This window comes from Paecilomyces variotii (genome assembly GCF_004022145.1).
Source record: "Paecilomyces variotii strain CBS 101075 chromosome Unknown C8Q69scaffold_6, whole genome shotgun sequence".
In the NCBI taxonomy this organism is placed as follows: Eukaryota; Fungi; Ascomycota; class Eurotiomycetes; order Eurotiales; family Thermoascaceae; genus Paecilomyces; species Paecilomyces variotii.
This window is the reverse complement of record NW_021167145.1, coordinates 394,653-410,024: the sequence shown is the minus strand read 5'-3', so window position 1 is coordinate 410,024 and position 15,372 is coordinate 394,653. Positions and strand designations below refer to the sequence as shown.

Below are 15,372 nucleotides of genomic sequence, written 5' to 3'. Positions count from 1 at the left end.
ATGTTCCAAGCGATCATCATGAGCAGCTCCCTCAATGCATTGGGCCGAAATTTCCCCTAGACTATAAGTACGGTGTTTTGACCATTCGAGTAATTTTCATAGTATCCCACCAACGATGCTTCCATACGAACCACCTCAAAGGGGTTCTCAGAACAATCCCGATTGTCGAGTATGGACCTGTTTCGGGTGTTTCCTCTAGACACTAATATCGGCAGACATCCATGTCATTCGTCCGACATCGTGTTTCGGTTAAAGATTTGAAACTGACCTCCAGAGACACGCTGGTTACATTCTGTTTCACCTTCTCGGTTAGACTTCCCTGGCTTGCGAGCAAAAGGATCCACCATCCTTATGGGATGATGTATGTACGATCTCGGTTCTATCCGACCGATTGTTGATCCGTCTTTCCTTAGCCCATTTGTAGCCGAGACTGTTTGACGTGCATAGGGAGATCATGACACATAGATCAAACTGTGTCCTCAAAGTTCGAGCGTGAAAGCCGCCAATAGATGGAACCAAGACATACCAACCATCAACATGGAGAGCCTCGCATCAGTAATCGATATGGCCTTCACTCTTTGGTCCAACAAATAAATCGGTCGCGGTGGGTTTGGATATTTTATGCAAAGAAATGAGTCCTCGCGCTAAGTATTCCCCGCTGCTGCAGACTACAATAGTCGAGGTCACTAATCAATTGTACTGTCTCTCAAAAACATAAGGAGTATCCACATGTCTAGTCATGGGTACCCCTAAGATTGGACATATTCTTAAGTCTAGAAGACAGCAAAACGCGCCGCAGTTCAGATGGTCTTTCATGGTGAAGGGGAGCGGATGGGCGGAGAGGAGCCATCAATTTTCTACTTTGCAAGGGTCTGGAGCGTGACTTGAAACGATCATTGGCATACAGATCATGCACTATCTCAAAAATGTCGACAACGGACATACATGCCAGAACAAACTTCGCATCTATTATTTCGCCGGAAGAGATAATACAAACAGAACAACACGCCACGCATGTCCAAGTCATGTGAAACGCGATCCGAGCAGATAGAGAGACCTGCCAGCCTAGCGAAGAGAAGAGCTCTTATTGCAGGTAAAACCGAAGGGACGTGCAGTTGAAACGTTTATGCGATGAATGCTTTCTTTTTCTTTGGACAGCTCGTGACGGAAAAGAAAGCTACCGCCCCAATGGCTCTGATATTGTGAAAGCTCCGACTAGAATCAAAGTCTTGCCTGAATTCTTGTTTGAGACAGCGCCGGACTATAGGTGAGATACCGCACCATTGAGTCTTGTGGCGCTGTGGTTGGATATCTCTATAACGACGGACATATGAAAGCACTATTGCATTCCCTTATGGGTCTTCCCTACTGTATGGGTTCGGATCGTTCGGCTACCTACTTCGCCCTGCATGATGGTAAAGGAAAGTACCGCCTACTTCGACCAGTCTGGAAACCTCACAGTTAGTATCATCAATAATGGGGCGTTTCGTTTACAGGAGCTTGCAGGAAATGGCTTAGAAATCTTGCTGCTGAAACTGACTAGGAAACATGGTGATGGAGCGCTAGAGTAAAACAAACCCGACAGCGACATCGACCGAAGATGATGGAGATCGAAAGGGAGTGATTCAAAGGTTATAAATATCGTGTATGCCATCCATCAATTTTCTGCTCAGCATCACACAGAACAGCAAGTCCTTCTGATTCTTTCTTTCATCGTCCGATTGATTCGTGACATTCTTTTTTTATTTGGATCACTACATTCCTACATATAGCAGTCATTATCAAGTTCATTAAGTTTATCTTCAATTATTATTACCCTTTCACCTTTTTTGAATCAAGAACCAATCGAATCTCTGCAAAAATCAATACAAAATGCACCCCTCAACTTTCCTCTACGCCCTAGCCCTAGCTCCCCTTGTCGCAGCTCACGGAAAGGTGGCCGTCGTTACCGGAGACCAGGGTGGCAATGGCACTGCTCTCGGTATCAGGGGAGCTGCTGTCCCCGGAGCTGGCCCGAACTACATGACAGAGGTCGACACGACCGTCTTCTGGTCTAAAGATATCCGCACCGATCAGGATATTGGATACACCGATGAGGCCGGTAACAACCAGCTGAGTGACCTGAGCAAGGCTATGGCGCAGTCAGGCTCCACGCTGCCGCAGGTCAGCAGCGGCGGGTCTGTCAAGGGCACATACCACATCGTTACCACTGATGGCGCCGGTCCGTTGGAAGCGCTGATTGACGAATCTGCCTCTGGGAAGTGGTCTACTGCCAAGCAGGCTACTGTCTCTACTCAGCCCCCTGGCAACAATGGCTTCATCGCGGCTCCCAACAAGAAGCGTTGGTTGATGGACCGCATGTACAAACCTCTTAGCAAGCGTGCTGAAAACGTCAATGAGGACTATGTAAGTATTCCTTGACGACATGAAACCCCCCCCCAAAGTCATCCAGAGCAGCATGACTAACATATTAATAGCCATTCGCGGTCGAGATCCCTGCCGGCACCTCTTGCACCGGCACTATAAACGGTATCAGCAATCTATGCCTGGTCAAGGTTTCCAACAACAATGAGAACGGTCCATTTGGTGGAGTCTTTGCTGTCCAGATGTCAAACTCGAGTACCAGCGGCAACTAAATCCTCAAGAGTAGCTGGAAGATGTTCCTTGTTCTGTGTACGAACACGAGCTGAACTATTGGAAGATCGTGTCCACGGTGTCATAACTATAACTACTTAACTTAACGCTGTGGTTAGATGTATCATGTCAGCAACAATGGAACTTTTTTTTGTTAACTAAGTTATCAACTCTGGAAACACAAATTGAAGCGGGGTTACCTACACAAACTATGGTACGTAGTAGTACTTACTTTACTTACTTAGCGTTTAGTAGCTCCCAGACCTCCCCCAATCAACAATCCTGAGGATCGCCTGCTTTTCCAAATTCCCTTTTCATTCTTCCATCTAGATTAATCATGCCGCCGAAGCGCAAAGCAACGCTGGAGACGCCTCAGCCAAGGCGGAAGTCAGCCCGCCTCAACCCAGCAGTTGAGCCAGAGCCACCAGAGACATGGCCTGAACTCGCCCGCCTCACCAAAGAGCGGATCAATCGCTATGAATCTGCCTCTAGTAAGAAGGCGAGGAAGGGCGACGAGAAGCTCAAGCCCTGCATGATCGCTTTACTCGATTGGTTACCCGAAGAGGGCCGAGAGTCCGCGGCTCATGACATGCTTAAAAGCATAACAGATGATATGCTATATGACATGTTCCAGAACATTCGTACATGTCTTCTATTCCCCAGTAAGTTCACTGCGGGGCATTCCTAATAATCAATCAAAATATCTACCATAAAATTCACCCATCTGAGTTTTCATGCAGTGAAAGCGGCAGGCAGCAGTTCTGTTTCCCGAACTCCGATTGCCAAGAGAGAAGAAGATGTCGAGATCGTAGCCTCAATTCCAGAAGAAGAACCGCAGAAGCAACAGGACAAGTTCCGTGCAGATATACTCCGTCGCGATAATCACCGTTGCGTGATCACCAACGGCCTTGACAGGGACAAATGGCTGGAGATGGGAGAACCAGATGATATCGATTGCGAAGACCTCGATGCTACCCACATCATTCCATTTCCTTTAGCCTCATGGAAACCTACTCCGGTAAGTAAGTATAGCGCCTAATGAGTACCTGTTTAGTTTAGATACAAGTGCTGATTAAAGTATAGGGCTCCACACATGATGTGAGCCAGATATGGGAGACCCTCTTCCGGTATTTTCCTGGGATCCGCCATATCAAAATGGGCATCGAGAGTATCAACGATCGGTCAAATGGCATCACTTTGAGGGATGATATCCATAAGTCCTTCGGAAACTTCGCGTTTTCTTTTGTCCCCACTGTACGTCTCATACTAATACATATTAACTAACTAGCTAGTTATAGTTATGCAAAGAGTGTGGCTTACTAATGTATACTACATAACTATCTAGGAAACCCCTCATATCTACGATCCTAAGACATACCGCCGTGCTATTTCTGGACATGTGAAAAGAGAGATTGCCAAGGTGGGAAGAGTAACTCTCCAGCAAGCAAACGGCGCAGAGGATGTCCCATTGCCAAGTGCAGTTCTACTAGACTGCCATTGGAGAGTATCCGAAATCCTGAACGCATCAGGAATGGGCGAAGAATTCGATAGGCACTGGAGGGAATGGGAAGACATCAAGATGAGTACGGGCGACGGCTGTCTGAAAGAGGACGGCTCAACCGATGTCTCTCGTTACCTAGAAGTCGCCTTCTGGAACTTGGTTGACCAAGCTGTTTCGTGCTGATTCTTCTCGCCTCTGCATATTCCACAGTTCATTTTCACCACAATACCCTATTTCAGCGCCTCTGGCCGCCCTGTTGTACTCTACCACTTGTTTACTTCTCAGTTTGTTGCTCGAGGCCGTCCAGATAATGTTCACATAGACCGATTCAATAGACTGCAATGATAATATGACTTACTTATTATGATGACTCCATATTTCCGCTATCCAGATCATACAACACCGGTGACAATCTGTATAATTTTAGATCATTTATCCCATGTAATAATCAATATATAATATATATATATATTATTGTCGGCGCTCACGGCTTCTTTGGAAACGAGCTGCAAACGGCTTATATGTACATACATACATACAACTCCGCTGAAAGGGAGGTAGGATAGGTAATCAAACCATAAAGCCACCAATATAGAATCAAATGAGACACGCGGGAATTAGTAAAAATGCTCGAAATAAGTGTCTGGAGGCAGTGCTCCAGGTAATCAGGATGAAGTAAGTAAATCTATGGGGCATAAATAGCTAATAGATTCCAGTATCCTCTAGTTCTCTACTGTAAGCAATCAAGAATACATTTCTGTTTTACATGCTTCTTTTCAGAGTCTTTTGCTTCCGTGATCCTAGATCTTTATAATTATCCAGGAAATACACAGTATAAATAGAGGTAGACTTAAGTTAAACATCTATTATTTATAGAAGCCCGCCTGTATCTATAGGAGATATAAATAAGCGCAGTTTGATTTTTTTTTTGATGACTTGTGTATTAAATTGATAAACTATTCTCTAAGACCAGAAATACTGCACATATAATAGAAAGCGAGGGCTTCCTCGGTATGTCGATTTGATTGAGGTTATACTGCTGAGGATGTTGTTCGACGGGGTAATTTGATAATGTTTACTAGGAGATGTATTTTGGATCCATAAATTTTAACATTTTTTTCTACCTACAATATTGCACTTTTTTCACATCTTCATCCAGATCAGGATAGATATGTAACTATCCATCGGGTCGTAATGTAACAAGAGAAAGTGGAAACATTTCAACACATGCCATAGGTTGTGTGAAGATGATCGCTCCAGGCGCCGCGCTAAATAATAATCACGAAACAAACAAAAGCTTGAAAGATACCAGACTTTTTCCAGGCATTCGCTGGCCACTCGTTGAATAGATAAAATAACAGAGTACTTGGAACTGCTGATGGGATGACATTTCAGTCATCCTCGCCATCAGTGCTGACGACGTCGTCATGATCCTCCTCACCTTCATCCGCTTCGCTGTCCGAGTCATCGTCGCGGTCATCGACTCCAGGGATGCCGCGCCACTCGACATAATCGTTCTCCAACCACCGCCGGCTTCGCGGGAGCTGGTAGGGATCAAACGGGAAGTAGGCATCTAGCTGGTAGCCACCGTCATCACCAGCTCGGGTCTCCCGCTCAATCTGGCTGAAGCGGGGATCGGCCATGGCTGAGATGCTGCGGAACGAAGAGATACGGAGTCTCTTGTTCGTCTCCAGGAGCGGGAAGACATAAAGGAAGCGAAGATGGTGTGCAATGCGAGCGAACTCGGACACAATGGCGGGAGAGCACACCTTTAGCGGATTCAGCTTCGAGTAGATGGTCTGATGGAGGATCTCCTTGATAGACATCGGGAAGGAAACATCCTCCAGATCGATGTCATCCAGATTGCTGGCATCGTCACTCTCGAGCGCAGCCGTCGTAAGATCACGCCAGCGGAAGCAGAAGATGTAGAGCAATGCCTGCGCAGTGGAATAGAACGGGCCATACCGTCGAAGATCGGGACCACGGCAAGCCTCCTCGTACTCAGAACGTAGATTGTTCAGATGCGTGCCCAGAAGGTCAAACACATCGCGCACCACCTCGCTGGAGACATGAGCACCTCGTGCGACGAAGCTTGCGAGGTATGCCGCCGCAGACTGGCGTGTGATACCCGGCTGTAGCTTGTTGAAGATGAGTTGGATGCAAGTAGTGGCGAAGCGGTCAACAAGGATAGGGGAAGATTGTGAGAAATGGAAGAGGAGGAACTGGGAATGACGAGAGCGGTACGTAGGAAGGATGATGCTCTGGAAATGGCTCAGAAGGAGATCAAGGGCGTTCTCTTTGTCATCCAGGGAACCCGAAGTGAAAGGCGGAGCATAGTACTCGAATAGCGTGTCGATCATGCAGTCGAGCTTGTGAATCTTGTCCTTGACAGCCTTTAACTGGCGCATGTCGACGTCGATTGAATCATCGCTCGCAACAGACTCTGCGTCCGAGTCGTCATCGGCCAGAGCGATCCGTTCCGGCGAGGCGATATCCTGCACTAGGTCTTCTCCAGCCTCATCTTCAATGTCTTCCATATCGACTTGAATCTGCACATCGATCTTTACGAGCTTCTCTGTGACGAGAGCGAGGATATCTGCCTGCAGTTCGGGCGTATACTCGATGACCTTGATGAGATTCCTGGTGTAGGCGACGTTGGCCTTGACGGAGTCGGTGTCAAAGGGAAACTGCATGGAGAGGATGGGTGACAGGGCGCCACTTCCAGCAGGGATCAAGTTCATGATGTAGCGGAGTGCCATATGGACTCTGGCGTAGATTTCGGCGGTGTTAACGCGGGGGTAGCCTGGTAGTTTGCCGGTGCCTTTGGGTACTGTGCCGCGAAGCTGTCAGCTAGAACAAACTACACGGGCGGAGGAGCATCTCTTACCTTCGCCCAGATAGCCGACCAGCATCTTGAGCACGGAGCCCAAATAGCCTCCTTGCGCCGCAGCAAGATTTCCGAGAAATCGAATGTAGAGTTTGACATACGACTCGTCTCTTCCAAGCCACTCGCTATCCAACACTGAATGAACCAGACCGGTACAGTTCCTATCAAGCGACGCGACGTTGGACAGCAAACCCATCAGATGGTGCTTCAACGTCGTATGCGAGGGCAAGCCATAAGGCAAGGACCCATCCTCTTCCATCTTCTTGGGATCGGCCGAAAAGATCTCCTTTATTCGATCATACGCCTCACTATCTGCGCCCGACAGGTGTCTCTGGATCGCCCTGCGCACCTCCTCCCGAACAACAGCAGCACTCTTCTCTGGCTCCGAACCACTCATACTTTCATTCGGCGGCAAACTTCGCGTCTTGACTTCAGAATCAAACTGGACCCTTGCACGCTTCTTCGGGCTAGGCCCAGCGCCGCCGGCATCCGAAGCAGCGGACGAGGGTGGAGAGGAAGAAAGGTCCATCTCGGACATCTTGCGCTTCGTCCCCGCAGACGTGGTGGCGGCGTTATCGACGGGTTTGGATGTTTTCAATATTGGCGCGGGGGATGAAACTACCATCTTCGAGGGGGGTCTCGAGGTCGCCGTGCCAGGCTTACCCGAAGCGGGGGCCAGGGATACCATATCAGCTCGACCGGTAGGATATTTCTGCAGTGTTCGATGGACAAGACTGATATCTTTCCATTGGCAGGACCGCTCCTGTCCAGAATCGGCTGGATGTGGTCTTTTGTCGCTCTTGAACGCTCGACCGTGGAGGCGTTATGATGGTCGACACAGGGAGCACACGACACTGACGACACTACCACTCGAGAGGGAAGTGTCCTGGAGCGGTTTCTCAATTAAGTTGAAAGAGATGACTCTTGACTGTCAATCAGCCCCGTCTGTCTGCCCGGATCGATATTGGTCGCGTCTCTTCGTGACGGAGGGGAAGCAGACAGACGAGCGTCAGCACCACGATGGATGGAGGGTAACACAGCAGGCGGAGAGAAAAGCGAAAAAAGAATCGACGGGCGGTGAAGAAGACCAGCTTTTTTCTGCCGTGGGGCCCGTGACTGGCTGATTGATGTCCGTGCGCCGGGCTTGTCTAGCGCTCATTGGTCACGATGGATCCAACCCTAAGTTACCTAGTTGGGTTATATGGAACTATGCACAGACGCGTCGTGGAGGTAAAAAGACATCATTTAACACGCTGATATTGGTGGACTGTAGGCAAGGATGGGAGAAAAGAGATCCATTTGTAGATACGTTAATTCTAGCGGACGCCATAAAACGGACGCCATAAAACGAAAAGGAAGGAAATACCATATGTACCACAGATTGTGGACTGCACGCTATGAACGACCCCCGCTCGTAAACGGAAGAAAAGAAACACTCATGATCAGATAACGAAGGATATTCGGATCGAGCGGACTCGTCTGAATGAAAAAAACCATGAGCCAAGTGAGTCACCATATGCCAGAGGACAATACAGTGACCCCCTTGAGAGAACAGCAAAAGAGCAAACCGAGAATCGCCACCCAGGCATCCTGCCATAAACTATGTTCATATCCCATATCCCTAAGTCGATCCGTGGTCACTGCACCACGGACGTCATAATGTCACAATATGTAACACGAATCCGAATAATAAGGCGAAAAGAAAAAGAAGGAGCCGTCTCCCGTACGAAGGAAGACGACTCAAGAACGGAAAGTCGATCATCTCGGGAAGTAACCAGTTCCCTCGATTTCGTTATGTGGTACAGTGGTTGTCGTACATCACGTTAACATAGCGCTCCCTGGAAAGCTTAGAGCCAGGCACTGCTGCTCACGGGGCCCAACTGGTCGTTGAAGATGCTGCCATATAACTCCTCGATCTCAGTGATGTAGTCCTCCACGCTGAATTTCTTCAGACCCTTGTTCAACAGGATCTGTTCCTCCTCGTCGAGCACAACACGACTGCCGCCAAAGTCCTCCACCACTTCGTTGACCTGCTCCAGCTCCCGGCTGAATGGGTGACTCGCAGAGTCGATGGGCTGGAAGAAGTCCTGGCTGGAGCGGACGGCACGCAGCGAGTTGGGGGGCGGAGACATGCGCGACATCGATCGCTTGCGGGCGAGTTCCTGGTGGGATCTCTTGGTGTGGGAGAGCGCGCGCTTGGGCACGGCGGGTGCGTCCGCGGAAGTCGACGAGGTAGACGAGCGCGGGGTGCTGCTGACTGTCGCGGACCGCTTTGGAAAGTAGGACGTCAGATGGTTAGGCTCCGGGCCGAGGGGGGACGTCTCGTCTGACGTGATACTGGGCGAGGTAATCGGTGATGCGAAGCTGTTAGGGGTCAGAGCCACATCCGATTCATCACCGGACCGGATCGAGGAAGACGAAGACGAGACCGCGGACGGCAGGTCGGGCGCATTATAGGCCAGCATGTTGGTCGTCGAGATCAAGTTCATGGGTCCTGAAATCTTGGGGCGGCGAACGCTCGCGGACTTGGGCAGAGGAATGCCTTCGCGGTAGGGCATCGGCGCAGACACCTCAGGGCGCTTGTTGCGCTTGGTGAATGCTCTGGTCAAAGAACTCATGATGCTGGTTGAATATAGATAATCTGCGTCGGGTAGAGACCAGCTTCGGATGCTGTGTTCCTAGATCACTGATCTGGGAGAGCAAATCGATCGAAATGTCGCTTATCGGCTTATCGTCTTCGATCGACGTTGGCGATGTGTCTGTTCTTCTGTCGCACTGTTGAGGAAACAGGCGGCCCTGCAAAGAGAATCGCAGTAGTGTTTTTCTCTTTCTTTTTCTTTCTGAAGGAATGGTTTTTTGAGTTTTGTTTCTTTTTTTGCCTCCGGAATACCCAGTTGCTCAGCACTGGTGGGATGGACAAGCGCTCTTCTGCTAGAGAAGGCGAAGGAATGAATCAGGGATGATAGATAGATAGTTAGATAGATAGATAGAGAAGGAGCGGACAACCAGGACGCGCCAGAGAGAATGAATGTACAGTACAAGGCCGCGAAGAGATCTCGACACCCGGGACAGCGAGGAAGAGAGGGAGGGAATCCTCGGGCACGGTGGGGTGGGTGGAAGGGAGAGGAAGCGAGGGAGCAGAAAAGATGAAGGCGAAGAAGGATATCATCCCAGGGACCACTGGGCCATGGCACAGGCGCCACCACCGGGATGGGGGAGCATCTAAGGAACCTAGGGACTAGACCAGCCGGTCCGTGAGTCGTGCTGAGGGTCAGGGCCACTCTTTTTTCTCCAGGTGCTCGTAGGGCGACGGAGCCAAATTCTGCAGTGGAGTTGAGAGTTGGGGGCAAAGAAGGTGAACCTCTGGTTCTGATGAGGCCTTTTTTCTTTTTTTCTTCTTTTTTTCTTTTTGCCTTGTCTTGCATCATTTTTCATCTTTGCCCTAGTTACCCTAGTAGTTACCTCACTCACTATGGTATTATGATCCATCCGTCTAGCTAGCTGCTTTGTTTTAAAGCGCCCTGTGCAACCCACAGTGACCTTGCAGGTATTAATTATTATTATTACCAGCCGGGAGAGAGTACCATACTTACTACAGTACTTAGTTACCAGTTAGCCTACATGATCCTGGTCACAGGCAACCATTGACCTGTCACTAATGCTACGTTTCCCCCTTCTGCAACCAATAATGCCAGGAACCAGCCCGGATGCTGGCACGCCGGTGTGTGTAGTCAGTCGTAGTGGCGCCCAGCCAGGCACACAGCCAGGGGCACGCGGCAGCCTTTGAATGCAGCCATGTGCGCCCGCCATCAAACAACAGCTCTGTTTCGATTCAACTGACTCGACTTCTGCAGGAAGAGAGAACACTTCACGCATGATCGATACTACTCCGTACTTAGTACTTACCGAGGTACTCGACTCTGGTCGATTATTAGTATACCCATAGGACATTCTACCATAACTTCATCCTTTCTAAATTTACTCCATCCATCATCACCTTGAACCCTGCACTGTTTCAGAGGTGACGTGCGCAATCACTTAATTTAATTCTCCTATCGAGTCCATCTGGTCCTTGCGCTCCCTCGAGTCGCGGGTATCACTACCCCCTCGATGCGATCTGCAATGGACCAACGGAGAAAAGACCGGGCTCCGTCTCATCCACCAGGCCCTCTTTCTCGCGATCTCATCTCCGCTTTGTTTCAGATGCGACCCTGCGGAGAAACGTTAAACCATCTCGTTATCTCTCTCTCTCTCTCTATACTGCATAAATCATAGTTACTCTACTCTAGATCATCCATGTAGTTATTCCCTACGCCGGAGTAATGGAACTCACTTGTAAGGACCATAACATCATGCTCTGGTTAAATTTTGCGACTAAATACCTACTCAAGTAATCCAGGAATAGATTCTCCATCCAACGCGGCACTCCCTTTCCGCTCGAATTATTTCCTTCTACGTACTGTACAAATTCCAATTGACGTCAATCTAAAACCCCGAGATATGTACATAGTTATACTCTCTATTAGTCTACTCTAGGTGCCATTCCTGCGAGACGACCTCGTGGACCGATCATGTCGGGGAACCACATGGCGCGATCGCGTGCAGTTCAACTATGTGAGATACATAATAACAAATTATCTACATAGATCCATTGGGCTGCTTCTTCGGGTAAGAGATGACGAGAGTAGACTACCTATGTAATATTGATTCATTTTAAGCCATTCCCTATAATATGACACGCGATAGGAGAATGAGATTCTTGATATTTGGCTTTTTTTTTTCTTTCCCCTACTACTAGTACGATTCCAGAGATCTACTCTGAGGTATTTCATACGAATTGTGGAAGAAACTCAGATAAAAGAGATGATACCTATTTACCTATACTACTCATAAATGATGGCTCTGTTGAACTAAAGTATGATGAAATGTAAAATACCATATATGCCATTATTTGTCCATGCGAAAATTTACTCATCCACGACTTCTTCAACGGCTCACCATACTGACTACTACAACCACAGACTTTGTGTGTTTTGACCGAACAGAACCGGGTATCTCAAAATGCTAGTTAACCATCCCATTTTGTTTGTCCTTCCTTCCTTTTTCTTGGTTTTGGTGTCCTTCCTTTTTCTGTTTTTTATGTATATATTCTTTTTAATCCTCTTCCATTGATTCCCATCCGTCCTGCTCTCCACCCGGTCCCGCATCCTCCCCCGCGGGTTCCTCGTCGTCGTCGGAATCGCTGTCGTCCTGGTTGAGACCGATCATCCGCTCCTTCACCTCGCCCTCCAAGGACGGCATGCGTCCCACAAACGCCCGACGCACCGCGCCGTTGGTCGACGTGTCCCAGATCTGGACAGTGCCCTTGCTGCCGGCCACGGCCAATCGGAAGCTCACCTCCTGGTCGGGCGCGAACGTGGTCGAGAAGACCTTGCCGACGTCCAGTTTCCGCGATACCACCATGCTGGGCTTGTTGTTCTCAACGTTCCAAAGCTTGACTTCCTTGTCGGTCGATCCTGTCACGAGGAATCCGGGAATCGTGGGGTTGATGTCAAATGACGACACAGACGAGTCGTGTGCCTGGAGCGACCACTGTGCCTTGGACTGCTGAGGGGTCGCAGGCGCGTTTCGGATATCGTAGCGGTAAACCATTCCTCCGTCCGTTGTGACGTAGAAGAAGTTGGGGTCGTGTAGGTCCCATCGCACAGTTTCGACGTCCGACTCGACTCCCCATCGTGCGCCCTGAGCCTCAGGTGCTCGCATATCAGCAGCCACAATGGTTCGGTCGTAACTGCCGCTCAAAAGGACAGTCGATTCCTGGGGATGCCAGTCAAGTGCGCAGACCTTGTCCGTGTGGTGGGTGTACGACTTGGCGCACTTGGCCGTATTCAGGTCCCAGAGCTTGACGGTCTTGTCGGCCGATGCGGAAGCCAGCAGATTGCGGTGCTGACGGTTGGCAGCCAGAGCCAGCACGGAATCAACGTGGAACTCGTCGTTTGCCTTGGTCTTCTTCTTCTTTTTGGGCTTCTTCAGTTCACTGTTTTCCGATCCACCTTGGCCCAGAATAGCATTGGGGTACATGCAGTCGACAATGTCAAGATCCCAGATCTCGATATCCGGCTCCATCGTTCCAACAGCGACGAAGTTGCCTGTGCTGCGGCCTTCCGTGCCCCGTCCAACGGGAAAGTCGAGCCATTCAACGCAGAGCGGGATGGCAGGAAGCATGACATCGTGGTGGACGTAGAGATTGTCGGCCTCGTCCTCGTACACATACACCTCCAGATGAGCCACTTCATCCTCCACCTTGGCGGCCAGAAGCAAGTTATCCGTAGGCAGAATCTGCAGCTCCTCCCGCTCCTCCTCGTCTTCGCCCTCTGGGATAACCAAGTAAGGGTCTTTCTCGTGGGGCTTGTGGTACGCCAATGACTTGACATTGCCGAACATTGTGATCTCCTCACCGTCCTCATCCACAGGATCGCTGTCATAGTGATCGAGATCATACTCCTTCAGGTCATCATCATCATCGTCATGACTAAAGCAATATCCTAGTTAGCTCCTTTCCTATCCCATGACTTCGTCTATTCACAGCTCAGAGAATAGATCACCACCTACTCTTTTTTCGACTTCTCATCCTTCTCCGCATCATCTTCCATGACATCGTCATCCCCCGTCTCCTTTCCCTCCGTCGCACCCTCACCCTGAGCCTCCTCTTGCGCAGCCTTCAAGTCACCTTGGGCCTCCTCGAGCTGCATCTTCGCGAGCTTCGATATCCGACCAATCTCCTCCTCGTCGATCTCATATTTGGTCGGGAACTGGGCAGCGACTCCGCGCCGCACCCAGGAGGTGGCCGTAATCATCGACATGGCTGCACACTACTGGTGTCCTGTTGATGTCCCGCAAACTGAAGAAAGAGTAAATAACTTTTTTTTTCCCTTTTTTCGCACGCGCCGCCTAGATAAACGGGTCTCGATAACGGCGGGGCTGGGGGACCCGGCAAAAAAAAACTTCTTTGCAGACTTCTCGACCCTTTCGTCTAGTATAGCCGCTATCCCTCCAAGTGAAAACAAGTAGACGACCTCTGTTTCCTATAAGGAAGAGTAAATAAAACAGTGAAACAGAACAAGAAACAAAATTGCGTTTCTTGCGACGCCTCTTTCTTGTTTCACCGACAATAATAATTTTCTTCTGTGGTTCGACACCTCGTTTCCGCCCGGCAGAATACAGTAGACTAGGCGCTAAGTTAGTTTTGGACAGCCCGATCGATCGACCGCCCCCGGCCTCTCGGAGGTCAGCCAAATCCCGCGGCGGAACCAGAACGACGAGCGGAGAGAGAGAGAGAGAGAACTGAAGATAGAATCATATCAATCAATCAATCCATCAATCAACCAGGACACATTTCACAACATCAATCGATACCCGTAATTCGATTTCTATCACGACTCTCTTCTTCCTCTCCAATCTCTTCTACCAACAATCTCGCACCCATTCTCATCTCCATCCCATCCAGAACAGAGAAAAAAGGCGAACGTTGAACGCCATATCCCGAAAATGCATTCTCATCTACACACCCCCGAAAATGCCAGTACGTCTTCCCCAACCCATCTCCCTTGTCATTTGATTTGTGTATTATTAAATACACATAAAACTCCAACTAGTTATCAACCATCAACCATGCTGACTGACTAACCAATTTGTCCCCCCAGACTGCGAAGAAATCATGACCATGCTCGACGAGTGCCACGCGCGAGGATTCCTCTGGAAAGCCATGGGTCAGTGCAGCGATATCAAAGTTCAAGTGAACAAATGCCTAGGTGCGGAGCGTTATGAGCGCGCGAAACGGAATCGCGACAAGGCCCGTGAGAATAGAAAGCGGATTGAGCAGATTTGGGCTGAAGAGAGAGTGAGGGAAGGTGTGGTTGCTCCTGCAGATACGACGAGTGCGGCGACGGGAAGCGCGGAGACGAAGCAGTGATTGATTGATTGATGGATTGGTTGATTGGGACTTGAGGTTGCTGAACGGAGCAGGATATGTATGTATATTACCGCATTGATGGGTTGGAGCTCCGAGGCGTTATCTCAGATGGTCTCTCTTTTGGAAAGGAAGTTTCGAATATTACACAGGGGCGAGAAGGTGCCTCTATTGGAGGGATAGAGGAGGATGCACACCAAGATTCCACTCATGTTATCATCGAAGGTGAATGAATTCCACTCTTAGTATGTATGTACAGTACTTTTATGGCCGAAGTGATATTGAAGAGGTGATCACACGACCGAAACATTAATGCCCAAGATGAAAAGTTTCCACCGAAACGCCGTCTAGATAAATGGATGCAGCCAAGCCGGTATTAAA

The 15,372-nt window shown here is 49.3% G+C and overlaps 6 protein-coding genes across 6 annotated transcripts; 3 read left to right on the top strand and 3 right to left on the bottom strand.

Moving 5' to 3' along the window:
* Nucleotides 1-1,872: 1,872 nt before the first annotated feature.
* Nucleotides 1,873-2,636, top strand: C8Q69DRAFT_507333 (hypothetical protein; the record flags this gene model as incomplete). Its single annotated transcript, XM_028632879.1, has 2 exons — nucleotides 1,873-2,406; nucleotides 2,478-2,636. 2 exons carry the CDS (start codon nucleotides 1,873-1,875, stop codon nucleotides 2,634-2,636), a joined length of 693 nt encoding a protein of 230 aa, XP_028484597.1.
* A 246-nt stretch (nucleotides 2,637-2,882) lies between these two features.
* Nucleotides 2,883-4,489, top strand: C8Q69DRAFT_468367 (hypothetical protein). The gene is made up of 4 exons (XM_028630684.1): nucleotides 2,883-3,296; nucleotides 3,375-3,652; nucleotides 3,718-3,888; nucleotides 3,980-4,489. Exons 1-4 carry the CDS (start codon nucleotides 2,972-2,974, stop codon nucleotides 4,316-4,318), a joined length of 1,113 nt encoding a protein of 370 aa, XP_028484596.1. The 5' UTR covers nucleotides 2,883-2,971; the 3' UTR covers nucleotides 4,319-4,489.
* Nucleotides 4,490-5,194: 705 nt separating this feature from the next.
* On the bottom strand, nucleotides 5,195-7,824 carry C8Q69DRAFT_276053 (RNA polymerase I-specific transcription initiation factor RRN3 superfamily). The gene is made up of 2 exons (XM_028626854.1): nucleotides 7,023-7,824; nucleotides 5,195-6,965 (listed from the first exon to the last, which is right to left on the bottom strand). Exons 1-2 carry the CDS (start codon nucleotides 7,708-7,710, stop codon nucleotides 5,527-5,529), a joined length of 2,127 nt encoding a protein of 708 aa, XP_028484595.1. The 5' UTR covers nucleotides 7,711-7,824; the 3' UTR covers nucleotides 5,195-5,526.
* Nucleotides 7,825-8,744: 920 nt separating this feature from the next.
* Nucleotides 8,745-9,947, bottom strand: C8Q69DRAFT_276059 (hypothetical protein). The gene has a single exon (XM_028626855.1). The coding sequence runs from the start codon at nucleotides 9,638-9,640 to the stop codon at nucleotides 8,870-8,872; it is 771 nt and encodes a 256-aa protein (XP_028484594.1). The 5' UTR covers nucleotides 9,641-9,947; the 3' UTR covers nucleotides 8,745-8,869.
* A 1,789-nt stretch (nucleotides 9,948-11,736) lies between these two features.
* Nucleotides 11,737-14,312, bottom strand: C8Q69DRAFT_276002 (putative rRNA processing protein Pwp1). Its single transcript, XM_028626852.1, has 2 exons — nucleotides 13,635-14,312; nucleotides 11,737-13,554 (listed from the first exon to the last, which is right to left on the bottom strand). Exons 1-2 carry the CDS (start codon nucleotides 13,883-13,885, stop codon nucleotides 12,177-12,179), a joined length of 1,629 nt encoding a protein of 542 aa, XP_028484593.1. The 5' UTR covers nucleotides 13,886-14,312; the 3' UTR covers nucleotides 11,737-12,176.
* C8Q69DRAFT_276009 (cytochrome c oxidase biogenesis protein Cmc1 like-domain-containing protein) lies at nucleotides 14,212-15,186 on the top strand. The gene is made up of 2 exons (XM_028626853.1): nucleotides 14,212-14,604; nucleotides 14,726-15,186. Exons 1-2 carry the CDS (start codon nucleotides 14,571-14,573, stop codon nucleotides 14,992-14,994), a joined length of 303 nt encoding a protein of 100 aa, XP_028484592.1. The 5' UTR covers nucleotides 14,212-14,570; the 3' UTR covers nucleotides 14,995-15,186.
* Nucleotides 15,187-15,372: the final 186 nt, after the last annotated feature.